At 40.5% G+C, this 22191-nt stretch overlaps 1 protein-coding gene across 2 annotated transcripts; it reads right to left on the bottom strand.

Moving 5' to 3' along the window:
• Positions 1–1478: 1478 nt before the first annotated feature.
• On the bottom strand, positions 1479–21983 carry SHISA5 (shisa family member 5). Of its 2 annotated transcripts, XM_082322387.1 has the most exons (6): positions 21894–21983; positions 19780–19948; positions 19334–19408; positions 4842–4957; positions 3515–3733; positions 1479–1566 (listed from the first exon to the last, which is right to left on the bottom strand). In XM_082322387.1, exons 1-6 carry the CDS (start codon positions 21955–21957, stop codon positions 1487–1489), a joined length of 723 nt encoding a protein of 240 aa, XP_082178513.1. In that variant the 5' UTR covers positions 21958–21983; the 3' UTR covers positions 1479–1486. The 2 variants fall into 2 exon arrangements, with proteins under 2 accessions (XP_082178513.1, XP_082178514.1); XM_082322388.1 differs by lacking the exons at positions 19334–19408; positions 19780–19948; positions 21894–21983 and adding an exon at positions 17981–18028.
• Positions 21984–22191: the final 208 nt, after the last annotated feature.

Raw genomic sequence — 22191 nt, 5'->3', positions numbered from 1 at the left:
GCTTAATGGCCTCTCTAAAAAAGTAAAATCAGTGTACCAGATATATCAAAATTATTTCACTAATTATATCACAGTGATACACACAACAGACTAGATAGCTCTACTGAGGAATAACAAATTGTATCTCAATGTTAGAAAAGACAGAATTGTAGAGGACACTAAAAAAAACCCCATGATTCGTTCGATCAATACAAGGTGTACAGAGCCAAAAGCCTTGCAAACACTGGTAATACTCATGAGGATGTCTCAAGACATTTCACGACTGCAAGCACTACCTTCCTGAAAATACATTACCTCGCTGTGACCAAATCCTACCACTCTTCCTTTCCCTGACTCCTCGTTCTCTACTCAGCTTTATGGGAATGTTGAAGACAAAAGGGAGGTTTAATCTCTGCCGTGTGCTGGGCTGGGATTTTTTATCCCCCCCTGCATATTATTATTCAAATGCAGACTTAGTTTATAAAGATTATCATTCCTAGGTTCCTGCCATCTACAGTTCCCACTAGAGACACACAGTGACAAACCCTAGGCACTTAAAAACCCCAATCTATTTGTGACATCGCATCTCTCCTGTAAAATAAATTCCTTCCCTATGATGAGGCAGGACTGGACACTGGCAGGTACTTCTGCTTAACGTATGATTAAGGTGCTAATTTTTCTTCCAAACTCATCAACAACGTATGACTTAAGTAAGCTTGTCCAATAATACTTGGACAACAAATACTTGTTCAATAATTTTTATGAAGAATTTTCAGGTTTTCAGCTTTTGTACTACTAAGTGGCAGAGAGTTTGGTTTTGTTGTTAATTTCTAGCTATAAATTAAAATGGCCTGAGAAAACACCCAATGACAGCACAGTTTTTAAGCCTTAAAATTGGGAAAGAAAACAAGGAAATTATCAACTCATGCTATTTATCACAGAAAAATGCAACCAGTCCAAAGACAATTAAACGTGATTCGCTACCCTTTACTGAAGGCAAATGTGTTTCAAAAAAGGAAAATTCCCTTTTGAATGGTAAGTGAAATGTATTACATTGTAGCTTACCTAACAATAGTAGCTTCAAAACAGGCAGAACATACATAACATATATCAGGTAGTTTCTTAGAGATTAAATTTTTATGTTTTAATGCTGTGCAAAAGATTGCTACAGCTTTGGGTGTTTGATAACAACCATTCCTTTCAAAATTATTGCACAGCAAATGTTATTGTGGTTCTTATTTCTGAAGTACTCCTTCTTCATGCTTTTCTCATTGTATATAGAACAACATCTCTTTTTGTATTTGCTTGAGGTATAAATTAACTTCTGCAAGAAAAATACTCCTTCCTTGTACTTGAAGCATTTAAAAAAAAGACACTGAATTAACTTTCACTTTACTTAGACAAAAGATTGCTGTCTTCCAGAAAAATATACTACAGTTGCACGGTGTAAACAGCACAAATTATACTTTAAAAAGTTTTGTATGCAGAAGCATAGTAGAAGATCTTTTCAATAGGTGGGCTTCTGAGGATCCACATAAGCAGGGTTGTAAGGGGGCTGGCTGATTGGGTAAGGTGCTCCAGCACCAGCTGCAAAAGCAAAACACAAGAAAAAAAACATATTTGTAAAATTTACATTCTGAATTCTACATCTATAATGGCAACTTCTGTTTTGAGCACACAGTTAAGAGGTTCAACTTATCTAGCATCTTAATTGGACTTGAGAACAGTTTGTGCTAACTCATAAAGCATCTGCATTTCAGAAGTAAGATCACAAAAACCTTTGTTTTTGCGGGTTGTTTTTTTTTGATGCTTGAGTATACATGTGTATTATGGCAGCGACAAGCACATGGTTAGCCTTTGGGGAGAACATAGTCTAAAAAAAAGGAACAGATTTAGTCCAAAAAAACAGCCAGTGGAAGTCAGAGATGCACAAACAACCAGATATACCTGATCGTATGCTGAGAAGTGAAAATAAACCACTGGGCAAAAGAGAAAGGACTTGAGAAAGCATCTTAGGATTCCTTCAGGGAAAATGTTTTCTTGGTAAGTGTCACAGAGTTAGTTAAAAAATTAAAATAAAAGGGAAAAAGTATCCCACTGCTACTGAGCACATTAAAGAGTTTAACTTATATACTAGATGTATATCACTCAGAAGATATCCCTATTTTCTAGTAGTGTGAGACAAGCTGCTTTCAAGTGGCACCTTCATTTTCCAGCCTGCCGAACAGCACAAGTTAGTTCAAGTAACGCAGCACCTGATCAGATCCCTGGAACGTACAAGTGTAGTTATCTTTTGCTGATCTTGTAAAGTGAGTGGGTTTGGCTCCTGTGTGACAGAGAAGGTATTCTCTCCCTTGCATGTGACCTAATTAAGAGACTGCCCCTTGGTTAATAGACAAGAGAAATAAAGGGAAGAGCTCTCACTCTGAGGCATTCTCAGCTGGCAACATGGAAATTGCTTTGAGATTTTCCCAGAAAAAAAAAATATTTTAAGAACTAACAAACCAGCAACAGTTTGAGAAACCAGAGAGTAGGAAAAGCAAGATGAGTAGTTTATTGGCTCCCTCACATGATAAAGATGAAGCCAGAGCATTCTGGGGTAATCCCATAAAAAACCACAGCTTCTTCAGAGTTTACAACAGAAAGATAAAGTCAACAGGCCTGCCAAGTTAGTGTTTTTACATGCAGGGCTGGTTTGCACATTGTTAATGTACAACTTCTAACTGGTTTACAAATGCTTAAGACCATGAACAGACATTGTATACTTGAGTTGTCATGAAAGAGTTACTTTCTAAGGGCATTATCTACTATTCAGGACTATATTTTGCTTGTTACCTAGAAGGATGAACAGTGTGGTTTGTAAGAGGGCTTGGAGATCCTCGGACAGATAACAGCCTAGTTTTGGCCTCTCTGAGCAGCCAGGAGCCAATTGTTCAGAGAACAGCTAGTACCAGAAGTGGTAATTAGTAATAGCAAGAATAAAGCTGCATGAAAACAATGCTGTGAAAGAAGAAAAGCAGAAGAAAAAGCTTCTGATAATTCTAACTGCTAGTCATCAGCAAGCTTGTCTGAAGTTGATCAGAGACTTGTTATTCCATAAACACAGCAACGAACTACTAGAAAATGCCATCTGTGTATAGATTAAAACATTTAGCAAATATTAAATTAGAAAAGTGTATGTAGAAACACCCAACTACTATATATATGTTAACTAGACTTTGATTTTAATTTGAAATTTCAACTGAATTAGTGAAACATTCTACTGGATCCACTGATAGTCCCACATACCACCGAACTTTGCCAGTACAGCTCCAGCCACGTCTCCTCTTGCAATGCTTAACACAGAAATGGTGATGGGGAAACTTCAGCAAGGGTGAATTACAGCATCCACCATCACTACAGTTTTATATAATTTGTTTACATTTACATTAATATAGTCATAGAAAATAATAAATGTAAATAATACAAGATTGGCTCCAATGCAACTATCTCTTTAGCTACTTAAGAGATGAAGAAACACTCAGCATTGCCTTACCTGCCATCGTCTCATGATAAGCTGGGGGTCCTGATGGCTGCATGGGATAAGGGGGAGGATATTGTGCAGGGTACGGTGCTACCGGCATGCCTGGTTGTGGCTGGATAGCCACAGGCTGATATCCTTGATACGGGGCTACCGGGTAGTTGGGTGGCACTCCCTGTTGTTGGGGATAGGGAGCGTGAACCACTGTAGTGGAAGTAGTAGCGGTCACAACAGCTACAAACAAGCAGAAGGAACATGGTTAGTGCTGGTGGTTCTAGGAGATCACCTGGGACAGTCAACAACAGTAATGTAAAAAACATCCTCTCTTAAGATCAATTTCTCACTTCAAAATCTGAATAATTTCATTTTTAAAGTTCCACAAAAGATTTAGAACTGTATGCCTCTAAATATCCTTCCATTGATCTCAGTGGTAATGAGAGCCTTCACATACTGGGATAGCAGCCAACTTATCTCCTTGTTTCTCAACCACAAAGAGCAAAGAATTTTTTTTTTTTGGACTCTTTAAAAATCAGGAACTCAACCCTGCAGCCAAGTTATCTATCATTTGGTATGAGACTGGAAAAACGGCTCATTTTTAAATGTTATCTGCTTTTAAGGATTAAGGTGACAAAGATCTCCTTTATTAGGTACGGAGCTTCCTACCATGATCACCCAAATGAGTTTCCTTTTTTATGTTGTCTACACACCAATACGTTCATGTGTTAATATGTCTTTCTGTAAATAACAGTCAGAAAGGCAAATACACATTAAGTCATCGATTTTTGTAGGAGCTGACGTTGGATCATTGGTTCATATCTCTTATTGGAATAAGGGACTATTAACACTTTCTAATAAACTCCAATAATTTATTTTCAAGATCTCCTTCCTCTTTATGCTACAATTATAGACTTTGTTCAAGATTGCACTGTTGCAGTCCTGGGCCTTTGGTGTATCTTTCAGGTATATTTTTAAGAGACTGGGAAAAATTTAAAATTTTGTTCTATCCCCTGCTTACCTAAACCAAAAAAAAAAAACAAAAAAAAAACCAAAAAAAAACCCCAAACACCCCTCAAAAAAACCAAAATCCACACACTGGGGAGGTGGGGAAAAAGAACTTCTTCTAAATGCTTAGAAAATATTCCAAACTATCTCTCTGCAACTTCACATTCTGAGGCAACTTAAATGCTTATTTTTAACATTTAGGTATTGCAACTTTTGTAGCAGAGAGGTAAGGCAAGATTATTTTAACCTTTTATAGGAACACAATTGTCCAATGTGGAAAAAAAAAAAAGTAAGTCTTGTTCAAAGATGTGAAAAAGAAAATAGATACACAGGTACTTACGCCGTGGTCTTCGACATGCTTTATACAAACAGCAACATGAACAGGTGAGGCACAGAATAATAGTAATTGCAATCACTGCACAAACAGTAATTCCAATCGCAACAAGGGTTCCAAAACTGCAAGAAAGATATCACCAGAAGTAGTAAGAGTCTTTCACACAAATTTATTACTCTTTAACCTAACCTTCTGTAGCAAACACATTGCTCCTCCTCCAATCTGTCACTCTTACTGCTTCACGCATTTCAGTAAGAAACAACTGTCAAATGCAGTGCTATATGAGGTCAGGTCTGCTACATCAGTGGAAGCTGACCAACACCTATCAAGGAGTGTGCTCCACTGCACAAGGAAAGGACCAACCATGAGTCTTTGGACCCTCTCATTTTAGTGTGACTGTGATTCTTCTTATTTCAGTGCAACTGTGTGTCCCTTTATGTATTCCAAAAGGTTACCGCAGTAAGGTTTCAAAATCACTAGTTTGATGATATGATTTTCCAAGCATTACTTGACTGCTCTGAACACACAGGTAGGCATGCCTGAAATGAAGCACCCCAGACTTCAGGGTGACAGCACATTCACAAGACCTCTCACACCCAATCTCCAGACAATCTCGGTACTGAGCAGACCTCTCCATGCTGCAGACTCTTGGTAGGTTCCGTTGCATTCGTAAACTGTTGTTTTAGAAGGCACACTTCACATGGTTTGGAAGATCTGAAATTCTGCCAACTTTACTGCAACAACAAGTATGTTATGCTACATTACGGGAGACAGAAACACTGCCTAAACCACCAAAACCTCATACGGAAAAGCCAAAGATTACACCAGCTTTAACCTCTGCGAGGAGTACCAAATGATGGAGGCAGATGTAAAGCTTCCAGAGATGACTGTTTATAAAGTTCTGTTTACCACACAGGGAAGAAAAAGTAACGTTGTAAAGCATTAAATGCCCAGTGACAATTCCCTTTTAAGTGTTAATTCACATGATCTATTTCCTACTGTCTGTAATCAATAAAGCCCTTCTTTCACAGAAGCCAAAGTCTCCAGCACTTTTATTTCTTAAAAAATGCACCACGTATCAGTTTTGGGAACAATTGCAGGAAGTCAGTTTTAATGAACCACAAGCTCTAAAATAACAAGTAGAGAGCTGGTTTTATATCCATCCTGTTTTTGCTTCTTCGTAGAGATTTTGGCTACAGAACTCTCTAGTTTTGTTCCTGCTCAGTTTCCTGTTAATAGCTTTAAACAAAATGACACATCTCTAGAACCTCCAGCAATTTTCGCTTGGCTACCAAACAGCCATCAAATGTGAAAATTGTTTTTGAGTATCAAGGACACTGTAAGGTTAATTCACTGACAAAAAAAATGCAAAATGCTCTATTCGTAGCCCAAATTTGGAAGACCTCACCTCAGTCTTCCAGAGCAACTTAAGCCTCGGTAAGACGGACACCGAACATAAGCATTGACAAATAAAACACGTTTAATTTAAAATGCAGTTTTTCCCCCTAAGAGAGGTTCCATCAATTTTATTCTGTTTCTGCAATAGCTAGAAAAACCCTTGGGTCAAATCTGTTTCAAGAATCTGAGCAACAGTTTTATCTAACTGTACCTAACTTGTGCACTGATTTTGTGAAGTACTAAATACAACACTATGGATTTACTCCTCAAGTACTAAATCTAATACTGTGGATTGCCTACGGCCACTGCCCCTAAGCATTTACATGTAAAACAGGAAGCAGGAACTGCTGCAGCCTCCTGAAGTCCCAGAAGTCACGTCAGAAACACTGCCAGGAACGCAAACAGATGATTGCAACACAGCTGCAAGACGTAAAGATGCATGTGTGCTTTGTCACGTTTATTTGCACCTTTACAGAATGTTTTTCATATGCCGACTTGCACATGCAAATGCATTCCTAACCATGCCGCTTTTAAGTGCTCCCCCCATCCTCACGAGCATTAGTTTCACTTCAGCACAGTAAGTTCACAGCCAGCTCATCTCCATCCAAAAATCCCATTTCTTTCAAGCCTGGTATAAAAAAAGAAGATACAAACCCAGTTTCAAGGCGAGGGGGGCGAAGACAAACATGCACAATGATACCGCATCCTGAAACACAGGTCGTGAGGCCAACAGCAAACATACATCAAGTTAGTTTGAAAACAGAAGCCAAATACTTGTGTATGCAGAAATGGATTAGATTTAAGAGTGATCTGTGGAATTTAGATTAATTGTACAGGGTCCTTACTAGATACTTATTATATAAATTCATATATACACTAGAGAAGAAAGAGAGAGAAGTGTGCGCAATGGATTCATGCATTAGACTTAACCATTTTGATTGCAATATTCACAAGAAACAGCACGAATGCCTGTGAATATCTATGGACACCTCTAGAAACTGCAGGACGACAGACGTTAACTACAATTATTGCTACTTGTGGAGTGCCAATAGCATTTTCCCTGCTCTTGTTCCCACTTCTGTATCAACCCTGAAAAAGCTCTCTCACTAGGGACGTTCACATTTCCATTACACACAATTATTACCAAGCAACATTAGCAGAGACAACAAAGGAAAAGAATCTTCTAGGTTCTTCCTCCGGCTTCTTCCCCAGTAAAGAAGGAAAAAAAACAACCAACCAACCAAACTTTTTTGCTAGTGAAAGCAAAAGTTTCTTTCCTATGCTAAGGAAAGAAATGCTGGTGTCAAGGAAAAAGATTAGGCCTGACAAAGACAACTAAAATTCTTCACTTCTACAGACAATGAACCTCTTTGAACTTCAGCAAAGGCTGGGCAAAAATCAAAGAAACCTAAGAAATGGAGTAAACAGAAAAAGTGGAGAAACATCTACTCATCATAAATAAACTAGCACAGCAGGAAACTGGCAGAGAGCTCCCATCTTTCACGACCAAATTCAGTTCCGATATGACAAGAGAGAAAACAGCACAAGCCCATCTGCAGCCAAGCTGGTCACAAACAGATAAACACTGGTCAGTTTGAAGCATGGGCTCCATTTGCTTATTTTTAATAAAGTTTTCTGCTCACTGAAGCACATATCTCATTGTGTATTTACTACCTCTAATAAGGAAAGCAACAAAAGCAAAGCTCAGGGGAAAAAAACCCACCATATCCTTATTTTCACCAAGTTGTTAGAGACACCCTATGCATTTTCATCATTTGTCTGCATCTTTGCTAAAATGACACAACCGCGGCATGATGACATTTTGCATACATCTTTTAAAGAGCTAAATGGAGACACATATTTAAAGTACAGGTGGGTCAGGTGTATACACTTTAGAGTGCAGTTCTGTGTTTGTGTGTGTAAACACTGTGATTCAGTTCTACCCACTGAAATACTGTGTGATTACTACAGACGAAAATTATAAGCCTTCAGAAACAGCCCAGTGACTGAAATAACAGACAGGAGTTAGTTCTCCCCAGAGTCTTCTAAGGAGTGTACCCAACTGGATTACTGTAGGCATTTTTATCACCTACTTCACAGCAGAAGCATAATTTCCCTGCCAGTGCTTGGGCTCGTGCAGACTAATGTCTTGAAACAGCAGAAGGTAGCATGACATTTACAGAAAACAAAACAGCATGTGCTATGAACTTGCAACTCACGGCATCAACACCCTCTTTCAACACTGGAGCTCTTAAAAAATAATTTTTTTCTAACAATTTCTATTGATAATCAAAACTAGCAATACTCTCTTGGAATATCTGAATGGTCAGGCACCACCTTACTGTAATAATGTCTGTCCTCTTACTGCCCAAGGAGTACTGCCCTGAGCACTTTTTCCTGAACATTCAGTAATATCGCACTAGTAAAACTACTGAAAAACAAGTGCAGGAAGGCTACTGCTAATAGATGATGTTACTCAAGTGAGGCCAGAATGGTGCTCAGCATACTTTACTCAGTGAACCATCTAAGCTTCAGGAGACAAGACATTCCAGACACTGTATAAAGACTCTTTGCAGCGTGCTAACTCCAGAATGCCTATGCTCCTTTCTTAAACAAAACTATTGCTTCATTTAATTGCCTTCACTTGATGAATCTGTCTAAAAGGACTCTGAAAATATTTCGAAAAAAAATATATTCACATTAAATGATAATTACCAACTGTTAGCATTATACATAAATGAAAAAGAATAGACATGAGGGATTGTAGCTTACTCTTGCCCAAATGGTTAATCAAACAAAACAAACTAACAATCAAAAAAAAAAAAAAAAATCAAACAAACAAACCAAACAAAAACCCCACACCTTACCCCCTGCATTCTGCAAACAAATGTCAGAGTACAGAAATCAGGGTGGCCAGAGCACCAGATGCGAATGCTCTGCTGGCGTCACAGTCTGAACACGGGTTTCCAGACTCCCACATTATATATACCATAGTCTCCAAATAAAGCACACACTGTTATAAACAGCTTGAGCTCATTCACTGCCATTTCCTGCTTCTTTCTCTTCACATAAAAGCTAACTTTTGCCAATAATTTAATAGAAAACAAAATTGAGAACAAAACCAAACCTAATAGCAGTTTTACTGCAGCAACAATAAACTGCAACTTCTCATAAAATCCATGGGGAAGTAAATATGAAGAGACAACGCCCTGCCCTTTGCTACTACCACCTCTCTCCTTCCTTGCCCTACTCCACTTCTACCCCTATTCTCTCACCTCTGGGAAGCACTAAATTGTATGTGTAATAAGTATACCTCGCAGACTCACCTTACCTTTAAGGTTGTTCAATTATTCAAAATATGTATCAGTTCACGTAAAGGGAGTTATGTGATTAGTGCCTGTTTTACCCCTTTTGGTACGGAATGAGACACAATGGACATACTAAAATGTGACAATCAAACACAGGATGTAAATAGTACTATTTGTAGAAGTTAATTCTCAAGGCAGTTATTGTTCATATTGGAGATCTCAATCTTAAATACTGTTAAGTGGAAAAAAAATGTAAAATGCTTTGAGTGTATTTAAGGCCTTTTAAAATATCCAAGTTTCAATTCCAGCAACATATTTTTAAACCTCCTTAATAGTTTGAATCACTGAAGTTGGCACATTTGGTAAGCCCTGCTGTAAAGAAAGTTTCTGCATATCTATGCATTCATGACAATGGGACGCACTGCAACTTTTGTCTTTAAAAAAGAAAAAATACCCAAATGAACAACAACAAGACCACCTAGTTCTGAAAAATTAGTTTAAGCAGCCTATTTATTTCGCAAGTTTTAATCTATTCCAAGATTTGTTGCATGCTACAAGAAACATGTTGGCAGGGCCCTTTCAAAGGCATGACTGGTTTTAAAAATGAACATTTACAAATACCAAGTTATGGCTGAACACAGGGTGGTCTAGAAAGACTTCAGAAGATAATTTACGTCATTCCTAAAAGTCCAAAAAAAAAAAAAAAAAAAAGAGTATACACATATTCTTTACTGCTCCAGAAAAGGATACAGTTCCCAGAAATGTGACAGAATGGTAAGTGTCCAAACTTGCACTGACTCAGGTAGAGGGCATGACCAAACAAGTCCCCAGACTAAGATGCTTTCCTAAATCCAACATTTTAGTAACAGCCATACAATGCCACATACTGCCTCCAAAGCTTAGCAGGAAAATAAAGGACAAACTTTTTTAAAAATTATTTTTAAAAAGATAAAGCAATATGACTTCCCAAGAGTCTTTCAGAGGGATTAGTTTTTACAAACAACACACTTCCTCGGTTTAATATTTTAGCACGAAGATTCAAAACATAAGAACCAATTTACTAGAGACTCAAAAAAACCCCCATTTACTATTACACAAAAAGCAAACTTCGTGAGGTTAATACTCGCAGGAAAACATTAACGTGACTTTAATACTTGATAGACTGACCAGCCTATTTTCGCACAGCTGGGTTTTGGCCCACAGGAGCTTCAGCCCATGCAGACAATCAAAATATACACCACGTAAGTTAAGCCTCACAGTCTGGGTGCAATCACACTAATTGCTGGTGTCAGCCATGGCCTGCTCCAATCATTTTACCCAAGCGCCACCTCCCCAAAACAAGATCTCTACATGATCAAGAAGTGTCTAAGAAACAAGGGCCCAGTGATTCCTGTGGTGGGCCACAGGCAACTCAAGACTTAGCCTGAATAGCATGGTTTCACAATTATGAGATCTCAACAGTTTCATCAGACTGGCAGATTTGAGTAACTGCTAAGTCATTTTGTAAGCTATGCAGTGCAGTGAAGTGTGGACTGAAACTGTGATGTCTGCATTTGTCTTTCAGACAAATGTTAACTCAAGTTAGCACTTGAGAATGTCCCTCCTATGGTCCTGCCCACGTACAGCTCCTTAACGTAAAGAAAATAATTTCATTTTGGCTAACCCATCAGTGTGGTACCAACTCAAGTCATCACTAATTCTAAACTGCTAAACTGCTCTAGCATGGATGCAGATTAACTGCCACCGAAAACCACTAAAGCTTATCACAACTTTCCTTCTTTTTGGGGGTACCCAGAAAGAACTATGGAAAGTTTGCAGCAGGAGCCCCCCAAAGCAATCCTTGGGACACCTCTGCTTACCTGCAGTCTAAACAACCCTGAGCTACGTTCCTGAAGTCAGGACAAGCCTACATAGCTGAGCACAGCCCACTGACCCTTTGCATCAGCCAAACCAGCTCTGGCATGAGAGCCAATACTAAAGCAACAACAATAATGCCGCAGTAAGCCAAGAAGCCCTGCAACTGCAAAAGTGTTATAGAAAAAGAATGCAAGAGTCTTTTGAGAAAAAGTTTGCTAAGTATGTACTGAATGGGTCCTTTTTCTATTTGTTCAAATAGGAAGCTGATGTGAGTTACTTTAAGCCCAAAATAATAAACTTTTATTTAATACACAGAGACCTTATGGAAGTAAAGTTAATTACTACTTTTTAAAAAGACACTAACTTCTCTATTTTTTTCAAGCAACATGTAACAGGTTCAGCACAACCTTAAGCAACAATCTTAAACAGCCTATACAAGAAAGTGGCAGGGAGGGAACTTCCTGGAGCCTGTGGTTTTACTCAGACATCTGACACCTGGATCCAACAGGCTATTATAGAAGATGTATACAAGCATCTCTTCTTGGTCTATAAACAGTTCACTTGCACTAAATATGTCTATTTACATAAATTCCTTTGTAATGCACACTAAAAAGACAATTTTCCAGGGAAGTTTCCCAGGAAATCTACTATTGTACACTTTGTAGACATTTGAGAATAATTGCTATAGGTAACTAGCACATTAAAAATATGCATGTAACAAGAAGGGAAAAAGTCAGAGCTGCATTCAGAGGGACTAAAGTCTTTCATCAACAGTGCAAGAAGTAACACTGCAGCTTCATGCAGGTCACAAGACAATTTCAGACAAGTCCATTTGACCCTTAGCATTAAAAACTGTCCTTAAACACAATACAAACCACTTGCTTCTACAGATGATAAATAAACATAAAATGCTCCTTTAGTGGCAAAAAGAGAATGTAGATTGATTACAGGCACAGATATTTAAGGCAAACAAAGTAAGTCAATTCCCCTCCTACCATTAGGGTCCCAGTTAAACGATACAGGATGTTACCCCCCACCCTAATTCAAATTTGGGACCAACATAAAGACAACAGGAGGGATTTTTCTGAAATGGTTAACTGAATTGATAGAACAAGTTTAACTGAAAAAAAAATTAAGTACCACAGAAAATTTTCCCCACACAAACAACTGCAATACTATGAATTTGCTACTGCCAATACCATACTAATTCTACAAAGCAGATTTAAGCAACTAATTAGAAACTAATTTGGCTAAAGAGTTAAAGTTTTAAATGAAATTTTTTAAAAAGGATTTTTTCTGGCAAATTGTAATTCAGTGTATGACTTACCAAACACACTGAAACTGCAATCAAAGAAAGTTTAGACTAGGTTACACCCACCATCTTTGCTTACCATATAACCCAGCTCTTACATGAAACACACCTTTTTCTCTACGCACATTACTCATATGTCATCACATATATAAAAGTTAGAAACACTGTGTTCAGGCAGGAGCAAAGTTTAAATTAGGTAAATTAATTATCCTATACTACTATGAACTGACATGCTGCCTCACTCTCCCTCTCTTTGGGAGAAGTATTACTCATCCAGCACAATGAGGATCATGAAGGAAAACCTATCATTGCACAAATAAGGAGAGACCTCTGCAGTAGAGGTCACATCTGGCTGACCACTACTTCTCCTTTTGAATGGTATTCATCATTAACAAGACCTTCATAAAAAAGTCACAAAAGTGGCTCTGATGACTGGTTCCTTCCATAACTTAAAAAAAAAAAAAAAAAAAAGAGAAGTTTTTAAGTTTACCTCTCAGTGAAATTGAGAGCCAAAGATCATGCTAGCAAACATGGAGAGGACTATCACATTAAAAATGAATGGTATAAATTTTTTTTAATAAAAATAACCTTTTCAAAAGACCAATCTTTGCACAATTGCAAATTTCCTGAAATTAAACTAATTTGTTCATTTCACAGAAGACACTACAACTGCAGTTTTAAAAGGCCAGGCATTTTAAGGACATTGTCCTCCTCCCATAACAATACATCTATTCTCCTCTTCCCATAATAGATCTACAACACAATCTATCTAAATACATCTTGCTACACCTCAGGCCATGGCTATTTCATGGAAGTATATGAAACGGCAGAGTTAGAGCTAGCTTTGGAACCCACATGCTCAAACTTTCATAGATCCTACTAAATAACAATCATGGTCTTTTAACCATGTTTTCAAGGAAGGATTCTTTGTTTCTCAGGCTACAGGACACTTCCCTGAGGGTTACCTGCCTGCAGCTGCTTTGACAAGCTCTCTCCAGAGTCAACCTATATGTTAAAAATTTACTGTTTTCAGAGTTACACTGTGTAAAGGCACAGCAAAGCCCACAGAGTTAGAAGAGGGAACACTCTACCCTAGTAAGTACATACAGTCAATGAATTACACACCCACAGAAAAATGAACTCCTGAACATAATCCAAATGATTAATCTTACTGTCTTTGCATGTGTAGGCCAGGTTGTCTTGTTTTTTGCCATGAAACAGTCTTCTGTAGTTAGGAGAGCACGCTAACCCAACTGTGCACATCTGCCTCTTGAGCCAGGACAGCATTTTTCAATCTCTCCTTCCGTCTTAGTTTCAGAGTAAATGAACCTGCATGAGCATTAAGCCCACTGCCTGAAGAAGGCACCTGAGAAATCATTAATGGCAACTCACAACTGCTTTGTCAGCTTTAAGTAGCTTCTTCACTGAGAATACAGTGAACACAAAACCAAATGCTCTATAATGCAAGTTACAATTACAAATTGTGCAAGCTTGTACTTACTTTTCAGGCTAGTAAAAAGCATAGAACAATTTTTTATATAGCTTCAAATCCAAATCTCAACTGTTTCTAGACAAGAAGCTTACACTCCTTGCTGAGATTAGCCTGTGTCTGAATGCAAGCCTTACAGAAAGGGCTCTGTATGCAGTTTAACTCATTTATTACAGAAAATATTGAGGACCAGTACTGGAAAAGAAATCCTCTGCTCATTAACTAGAGACTGCTTACATTTCTAAAAGTTCTTTTCAATGAATCATCTTCCTAATTTATTTTCTTACTATTGGCAACCTATTACAGATGTTGGAGCATCCAAATACACTGTAAAGTGTGAACTGAAGTCCCTGATAGTGATGGGGCGAAGAAAGAGAAATGGGATATACTTCGACATCACAGTGTTTTTTACCTTATCTATGGAGAAAGCATATGCTTAAAAACATCTAAATTGAGAGACACCAAATTAGGGTAATCACACGTTCTACAGTTAGAAATTCACTGGTTTTGCCAGCTTATGCATGTAGCAGACTATTGCAGGTGCTCCATTTCAAGGCAGGCAGAATGACATGGATTTTCTCCATCTCACAAAAGGAGAACCAAGTCACAAGACAACACATTGATCAGCCCATGACAAAACCCGAAGGAGCAAATCCCCAGTCTAACAAGGCTGTGCTGTCTCTGCCAGCTGAGGCTTCCCAGGAAGACCGTCATTCTGCCTCCCTCTTCTCATCACATCAGGATGAACAGCCTTTTCTCAAGCATTACTGTATCTGTTACACAATCTGCTGTAACTTCAGGGCAGAAATTAATTCAGAAACAGAGTCCAGTTAACTGTGTACAAAGACAATTTGAAGTTTTGTTTCCATTCAAAAAGACTGACATCAGCTGCCCCAACTACATTATTTTCTTCTGTAACTCTGATACAGATGTTCTGAATTGCTCCACCCCCTTAAACATTCAAATATTTCACAATTAGTTGAACTGTGGATGTGAATCATCTAATTTCCTTTTCCAGTAAGGGTCACTATTGGAAAATTGGCATACCAAGGCTAAATAACCATGTTACCAATGCAAATTATGACAACTGCTGTTCCAGTGAATCAGTGCTCTGCTTTCTGCAGTTTCTTAAAGCTATACTACTATGTACTGCAGAATGAAAGGGGAAAAACAACTACATTAACCTTACTACTCACAATCCATCTTTGAAACCAGAGAAAAGCAGGGGAAAATTCAGTAATCCAATTAAAAAGAAAAAAAAAAAGTGAAACACCTTCCAGTAGTGAATCCTTGCCACAATGCATTCACTAGCAGCAGAAATTGTAGAAATTGCATTTGGTCATCTTACATGCAAGGAAAAACGGTGGCAAATTTAACAAGTTCAGTGATACAAAACCTATGTCTATGCTCTGACCTAAAAGCTCCGAATGATCTTTAAGGACTGATCACCAATAGAAAAAGCCTGAATCTGAAAAGTTAATGCTGACTTTATACTTTCTCTAAAATGCTTCCATTTGCTTCCAAATGCAGTGTTCTGGGAAGCACAATGCTACCAAGTACTTCAAAGTACATTATTAAGATGCCCCAATGAATGTCATTTATTGTATTTAAAATGTCCAAAAGAAGATTATAGGACATGAACTGCTTGCACTGTGAACTGCACTTAATAGGGTTGCCCAAAGCGCCTCGCGCCCCTGCTTCAACAGCACTTGATATTCAATATTAAATACTGAAAGATATTAATATTAAAGGATACTAATAAAAGAAACCTATTAAAAAATTGGTACTTTGCTTGCACTTCTGGAGAAGACCTCAGAATAAACACAGCAAAAAAAGTAAAAGCACAAGCAAACTAAAAACTCCTCAGCTACACAAGACAAGAAAGAACATACATACCACCACTAACCCTTCCCTAACACTGTCCTATAGAATTAGAGCGTAATGGGGGAAGGTTTTCCAAGCAGGGAGAATAGAAACCCCAGCTCACTCAGCCCAGTGGCAAGTCCACACACGGTTTGTGATAAGCCCTCAGAGAGGTGGTTCTCTTAAAAAGCCAGGATTCATGAGCAATATTCCAGAGTGGTAACTTGATCTAGGAATAAGCCCAATGGAAGAATGAGGAAGTAAATGTTTTCTGACCCTTAATGCCAGGAAACCATCACCTCTTCAAAGGCAGTATTTGCAACTCAGGAAAGTTGCAAACAAAGTTGCCCTTTGTTGCCTCTCCTGTTATAAACTGCTCAAAGACTATGCTCATCTTGCTGGGAGATAAAAAGAAATCTCTCAACAGACATCAGCCCTCCTCTCTGCGCAGTAAGTATTAAATAAACATAGTCATCAAGAAACAATGTAAAACTTGTCTTTTAAAAGAAATTGGCATGGAGTGAGAGGGTGCAGTATACCTTGCAGGCAGAAACCAGGGACAACTCTTCCAGAAGGAACATGGCTTACTGCTTGGTTAAAAAAAACAAAAAACAAAAACCCCAACACACACCACACAAAAACCTGGGCAAAGTCTGTAATGAAACAGAAACCTACTTGGCATCCCACTGACTGCAGTCACAGAAAGTCCTACTCACTTTCATTCCTGATGTTGAAACACCCTAAATTGGACACCCAAAGTCATTAGTTACTTTGGAAATTTCTGGGATGTGGTTTTCCTCTGGAGTCACATATGGGTGGCTTTTCAAGGGCGATATTTCTGTGAATAACTACCATCTTTCTATTAAAATTGCCTAACCAGAAAGTAAGTTTGATGTTAAGTCTAGGCCTTTGCATAACACATTGATTTTTCAAAGCTGTAATGTAATTGAAAGGAAAAAGAGAAGTCACTAATAACCCATTTTCTCAAGGTGAGACATCAATGATTCTCTTTTTAGACATTCCATAGTTGAAAACAAAGATAATTAAAGCAACTTAGCTACTACTTCCCGAATGTTTTCTGTCATTTACAAATGCACCTTTGTGGACTGTGGCCCTTGGTTACAATTCCTTTAACAATTCTGCGGGGTTTTTTTGTTTTGTTTGTTTGTTTTTCAAAAGACTATACTCTTTCATTTTCTGTGCTTTTTAATAACTATGCTTCCTTACATGGAAAAAATATTTTTATTACATTCTTTATATTTAACGTTTATTACTTCAGCATTCGATATCTCTGCAGGCCCAAAGATGGGAAATGGAAGGGTTTTTTCATATCTTTCTACTAAAAATGCATCAAGAGTGAACGCTGATTGCAAGATGAGGCTCACACCTGATGCAGTTGAACCATACCTTTGAAGAAGATATGCAAGACAGCTCCATCAGCCTAGCAGAGAAGGGGCATCCCTCCTCCAAAATATTTGTAACAGCAACCCTTTCCTTGTAGAAGATTATTGGGTCAAAAGAGACCAAGGATCCAAGACATTCCTTTACCCTCTTCACATCTATGTCCTGGCGTACACCGCGGCAGCGCTACCATTAGGTGCCTCTAGCGAGGCTTCCTTCCTGCCGCGTATAGAATGCAGAAAGACCCATCTATAGGTTATACAACGCGGGGCACCTCCACTCAGCTATGCCAGAGAACGAGCGCGGCCCGAGTGCCCGCCGCACCATGCCGTTCCTAGGAGGCGGGGGCGACCCCGCTGACACGGCCCCGCTCGCTAAAGGCTACCGAGCCCGCGCAGAAGGGCTGCCCCGGTGCGGGAGGCACGCTCCTGCCCGGGCCAGCCGGGCTTGCCGCAGCGGCGGGGCGAGCCCTGCCCGCCGGCGCCCGGACCCCCGCCCGCCCCGCCGCGCCGCTTACCCCATGCTCGCCGCCGCCGCTCGCCCCGCGCCCGCCGCCCGGTCCCGGCCCCGGCCCCGCCTACGTCACGCCGCTCGCCCCGCCCCCTCACTGGGCGCCGCAGCGGCGGCGGGGCTGCTGCTGCTGCTGCTGCTGCTGCTGCTGCTGCTGCTGCTGCTGTTGTGCCGGCGGGCGGCCCGGGTCCCGCCTTCCCGTGAGCCCTGGAAGCGCTCGTCAGTCAGACTGATGCAGATATATCAAACATTGATAGCTCAGAGTTAACCCTGGCCCTCTCTCTGTAGTCTTCCACGCTATGAAAAATAGAAACGTTGTGCATCACCAATAGAATAATAGAATCGTTTAGGTTGGAAAAGACCCTTAAGATCATCGAGTCCAACCGTTAACCTATCACTGCCAAGTCCACCACTAAACCATGTCCTCAAGCACCACATCTACCTGTCTTTTAAATACCTCCAGGGATGGAGACTCAACCACTTCCCTGGGCAGCCTGTCCCAGTGCCTGACTACCCTTTTGGTGAAGAAGTTTTTCCTAATATCCAACCTAAACTTCCCCTGGCGCAGCTTGAGGCCGTTTCCTCTTGTCCTATCACTTGTTACGAAGGAAAAGAGACTGACCCCCACCTCGCTACAGCCTTCTTTCAGGTAGTTGTAGAGAGCAGTAAGGTCACCCCTCAGCCTCCTCTTCTCCAGACTAAACAACTCCAGCTCCCTCAGCCGCTCCTCATAAGACTCGTGCTCCAGACCCTTCACCAGCTTCGTTGCCCTTCTTTGGACGCGCTCCAGCACCTCACTGTCCTTCTTGTAGTGAGGGGCCCAGAACTGAACACAGTATTCGAGGTGCAGCCTCACCAGTGCCAAGGACAGGGGGGCGATCACTTCCCTAGTCCTGCTGGCCACACTATTCCTGATACAATGCATAGACTTAAAAGAATTTATTTTGCCTTTAATTTAAATAAAACAAGAAATATTGATAAAAACTAAGTCCAAAAGATGCTAAAAAGCAAGGAGATACTTCAAACAAAAGCAGCTTCTCTTACCGAGCCACTACGGACTTAACCTGTCAGTATCAAAGAGTATAGAGCAAGTGTGGTAATGCTTTAGAGGATGACCTCCCGTTCAGTAATAAGAATACAGACTATTACATACAGCGATCATTATAGTCTAAACAGCAGCATCTAACCTCTTCCTCACATCTCTACTTCTTCAAACACTCTGACACGTACATGAGTGCTCCACATTCTTAACACACAAATCAGTATTTCTATTTTCATTTTCTATTGGCATGTATTGATTACACAATGAAGACCCTCTAAATAAATATAATTTTAAAAGCTGAGACTTTGCATGGCTTACCTGGGCCCAGAAGAAATGTAATCATCAGGGTCCGAAAAAAACTGCATGTAATTCACATTGCTTGAGTCAGAAGTCCTGTAGTAAGAGAATCAATCTCAAAAATGGAATTTACAACTTATTCAAGTACCTCGCTAAGTTCCAAATGCTTATGAAAGGTAATGTACACTAAAAAGAGAAAGAGATTAATTTTGTTATGCTCAAAGAAAAATTAAATAGGGTAAAAGTATTTGAAAATGCTCAAGAAAACACACACCAGTTCATGCATCAATTTGCCCACCTCATTATTCCCATTGTACAGGTAAGTTACATGCATTAACGTAGACCCCTGATAGAGGCAGATACAGAGCTGAAAGGTCCCTTTGTGAGTCTTTAACCATTAAACTGTGTGGTTTTGTCATTTGATGATAGAATTATAACCTTCTGCATACATTCAGTTTGCCTCGTACCTTCCATTAGGCAGATTACACTGAAATTGTCGTTCTTCATCAAATTTTAAGAACACATTAGAGCAACAGTACTGATGCATGCAATCTCCACAGCAGAAGTTGTGACAGGATTTTGCAGGTTGTGCCTTGCCATGACGATCAATATATGCCTGACAATCCTCACCCAAAACTGAAAAAAGTCAAAATCCCATAGTTAGTAACTAAAGAAATAATCATATAAAGTCTCTTTCTCAAACTGACCATCTCACCTAGGTTCACATTTAAATATGTTTCAAGTATTTTGGTTAGGTTTTAAAAATCAATTATTTCCTTTTAGAGTATAGCAAAGGCAAATACTTACTCCTTGCACACAAAGTATCTCATCTTCATCAAGTAGCTCTTCCCAACTGTTTACAAACACATAAATGACTAAACTGCACGCAAATATACTTACGAGATGTTCTCTCTTCACTACACCTTCTAGTAGCTACTAAATTACTGTAAAGACTCAAAGCCAGATATGTTAAAAAACCCACACAAGCCCTAAGATCAGTTAGAAGAAAATATTAAATTTTCCTAGATGTTTGACTTGGTGCAAAAGATGCAACACAACTGCATTCACTGTAGATTTGGATTTCCACGTGACTTGGTTGTTTTCTACCTGTCACTTTGTTTACTTCATGGAAAATCCTAATCCTGCTAACCCACAGCATAAACCAGAGATGTTATAAACCAGAGATTCCTAGGACTAAAATCGGTCGAGTGGTGCCTTCCCACGGCAAGCGTCAACTGGCGCAGCTACAATGGTAAGGAAATGGAGATGTTCATGTACTAGGACGGATTTCTTAAGGGACATCCCATGGTTTTCAGCACTGCATTGCATTGGGCTGCTACATTCCTTAACATACTGTTTTCTCTCTCTCTTTGCCCTCTCAAGCCTGAATGACTGCAATGTAAGAACGACACATTAAAAGCTTCCAACGGTCACATAAAAATACTTCTCAAAGCTTAAGCAAAAAGCATTTCCCAAGAAGAATCATTGTCAAGAGTATCATTACAGTTTTCAGTGATAAATGCTGCAGCCAGCTGGTTTCTATTCCTCTGACCATTTCAGTCACGCTTTAGCTCAGCCCTCAGACAAACTGCAATCCTTTACTACTCTGACCAAGTTAAATGTCCTCTTGCATATCCACTAAAGATCACATTTATCCTTCCAGTATGTCTGTGCAGAATTTGATGCATCAGATAAAGTGACACCACTGATACATACAGTATCAAGAACGCTTCTCCTTTTCTGAGACTTCACCTGATAAGTCCTATGATCACATCTGCTTTTTCTCATCACATGACAAAGTTGGGGAAGACCACATACTCCATCCTTTAAGCACAATAACAAGATAGTTAGAGATAGGGCTGCTGAAAAAAACCCAGTTATCAATGTTACCATCTGGTAGCTACGTATGAACTCAATTATCAAATGAGTTTATATAAGCAGTGCTGTTCATGCGATACCCTCACTTAACACCTAAGTAATTATATTATCTTGCCCTAAAAGGCTAAAATTTACAGTGTAGGGGGGTAAAAAGGTGAAGGCTTTTAATGGGATGTGTCAAGAGTACCCGGCAGCCACTTTGTGATACATTGTTTCTCCCTCAAGAGTCTTACCTTAGGTTTACCAGTAGACAGCATTCATTAGGGGGGTCTACGCAGCTGTTATTGGGGCACTAATTGCTCCTGTCTAACAACGCACACCGGTATCAACACAAATCTACCTCGCTTTTAGTGTAACTTTTCTCTCAGTGAACCCAATTCGCACCAAAACCACTGTTCCGCGCTGGGGTGAGGGCTGGCACCGGGGCCAGGGCGTGTGGTTTTGGGGGGCCATGTCGGCCCTCGCCCCAGCGTGGGCGGGACGCGTCCACCACCGCTTGGCTGGCTGAGCTGAGAGGGGTCTCTGCTCGAGGCCAGGGGCTCCCCCATGCCGAGGGCTTCGGCAGGGCCTCCCCGGGGGACGCAGCCCCGGCCGCGGAGGAGGCCGGCAGGAGACCCCAAAGCCGCCTCAGAAAGAGGCCGGGGCCCCCTCCCGCTTGCGGCACCCAGCACCCCTCGCCCCGCAGCGGGCACCCCGCGCTCACCGGCCGCCGGTAGCAGGCAGAGGAGGCCGAGACCGAGGGCGCCCCGCCACGTCGCCATGAGCATCGCCGCTTCTCCCGCTGGCGGGCGAGCGGTCGGGCGAGCGACCGAACCAGCGAGTGAAGGCCGGGCGATCCGCCAGGACTCAGGCACCCCCGGGGCGCCGCCGCGCGGCCGCGGGAGGAGCAGCGGGCGGGGCCGCAGACGGAGGGGCGGGCCGGCGGCCGGAGCGCCCCAGGCCGTGCCGCCTCACGCACAGAAAGAGCGGGAAACCGGTGTAGTATGTGGTTGTTCCTCCCG

The sequence above is a fragment of the Platalea leucorodia genome (genome assembly GCF_965183815.1).
Source record: "Platalea leucorodia genome assembly, chromosome: 9".
NCBI classification, from domain to species: domain Eukaryota; kingdom Metazoa; phylum Chordata; class Aves; order Pelecaniformes; family Threskiornithidae; genus Platalea; species Platalea leucorodia.
This window is presented reverse-complemented; position numbering and strand designations above follow the sequence as displayed.

What these genes read in the sequence shown, in the direction of transcription:
- SHISA5 (XM_082322387.1), bottom strand. Translation starts at nt 21,957, where the DNA reads ATGCTCATGGCGACGTGGCGGGGCGCCCTCGGTCTCGGCCTCCTCTGC. An exon ending in TGTAATCTGCCTAATGGAAG is followed by an intron (nt 19,409 to 19,779) that starts GTACGAGGCAAA and finishes CTCTTACTACAG; the next exon opens with GACTTCTGACTCAAGCAATG. An exon ending in AGCATGTCGAAGACCACGGC is followed by an intron (nt 3,734 to 4,841) that starts GTAAGTACCTGT and finishes GCTTGTTTGTAG; the next exon opens with CTGTTGTGACCGCTACTACT.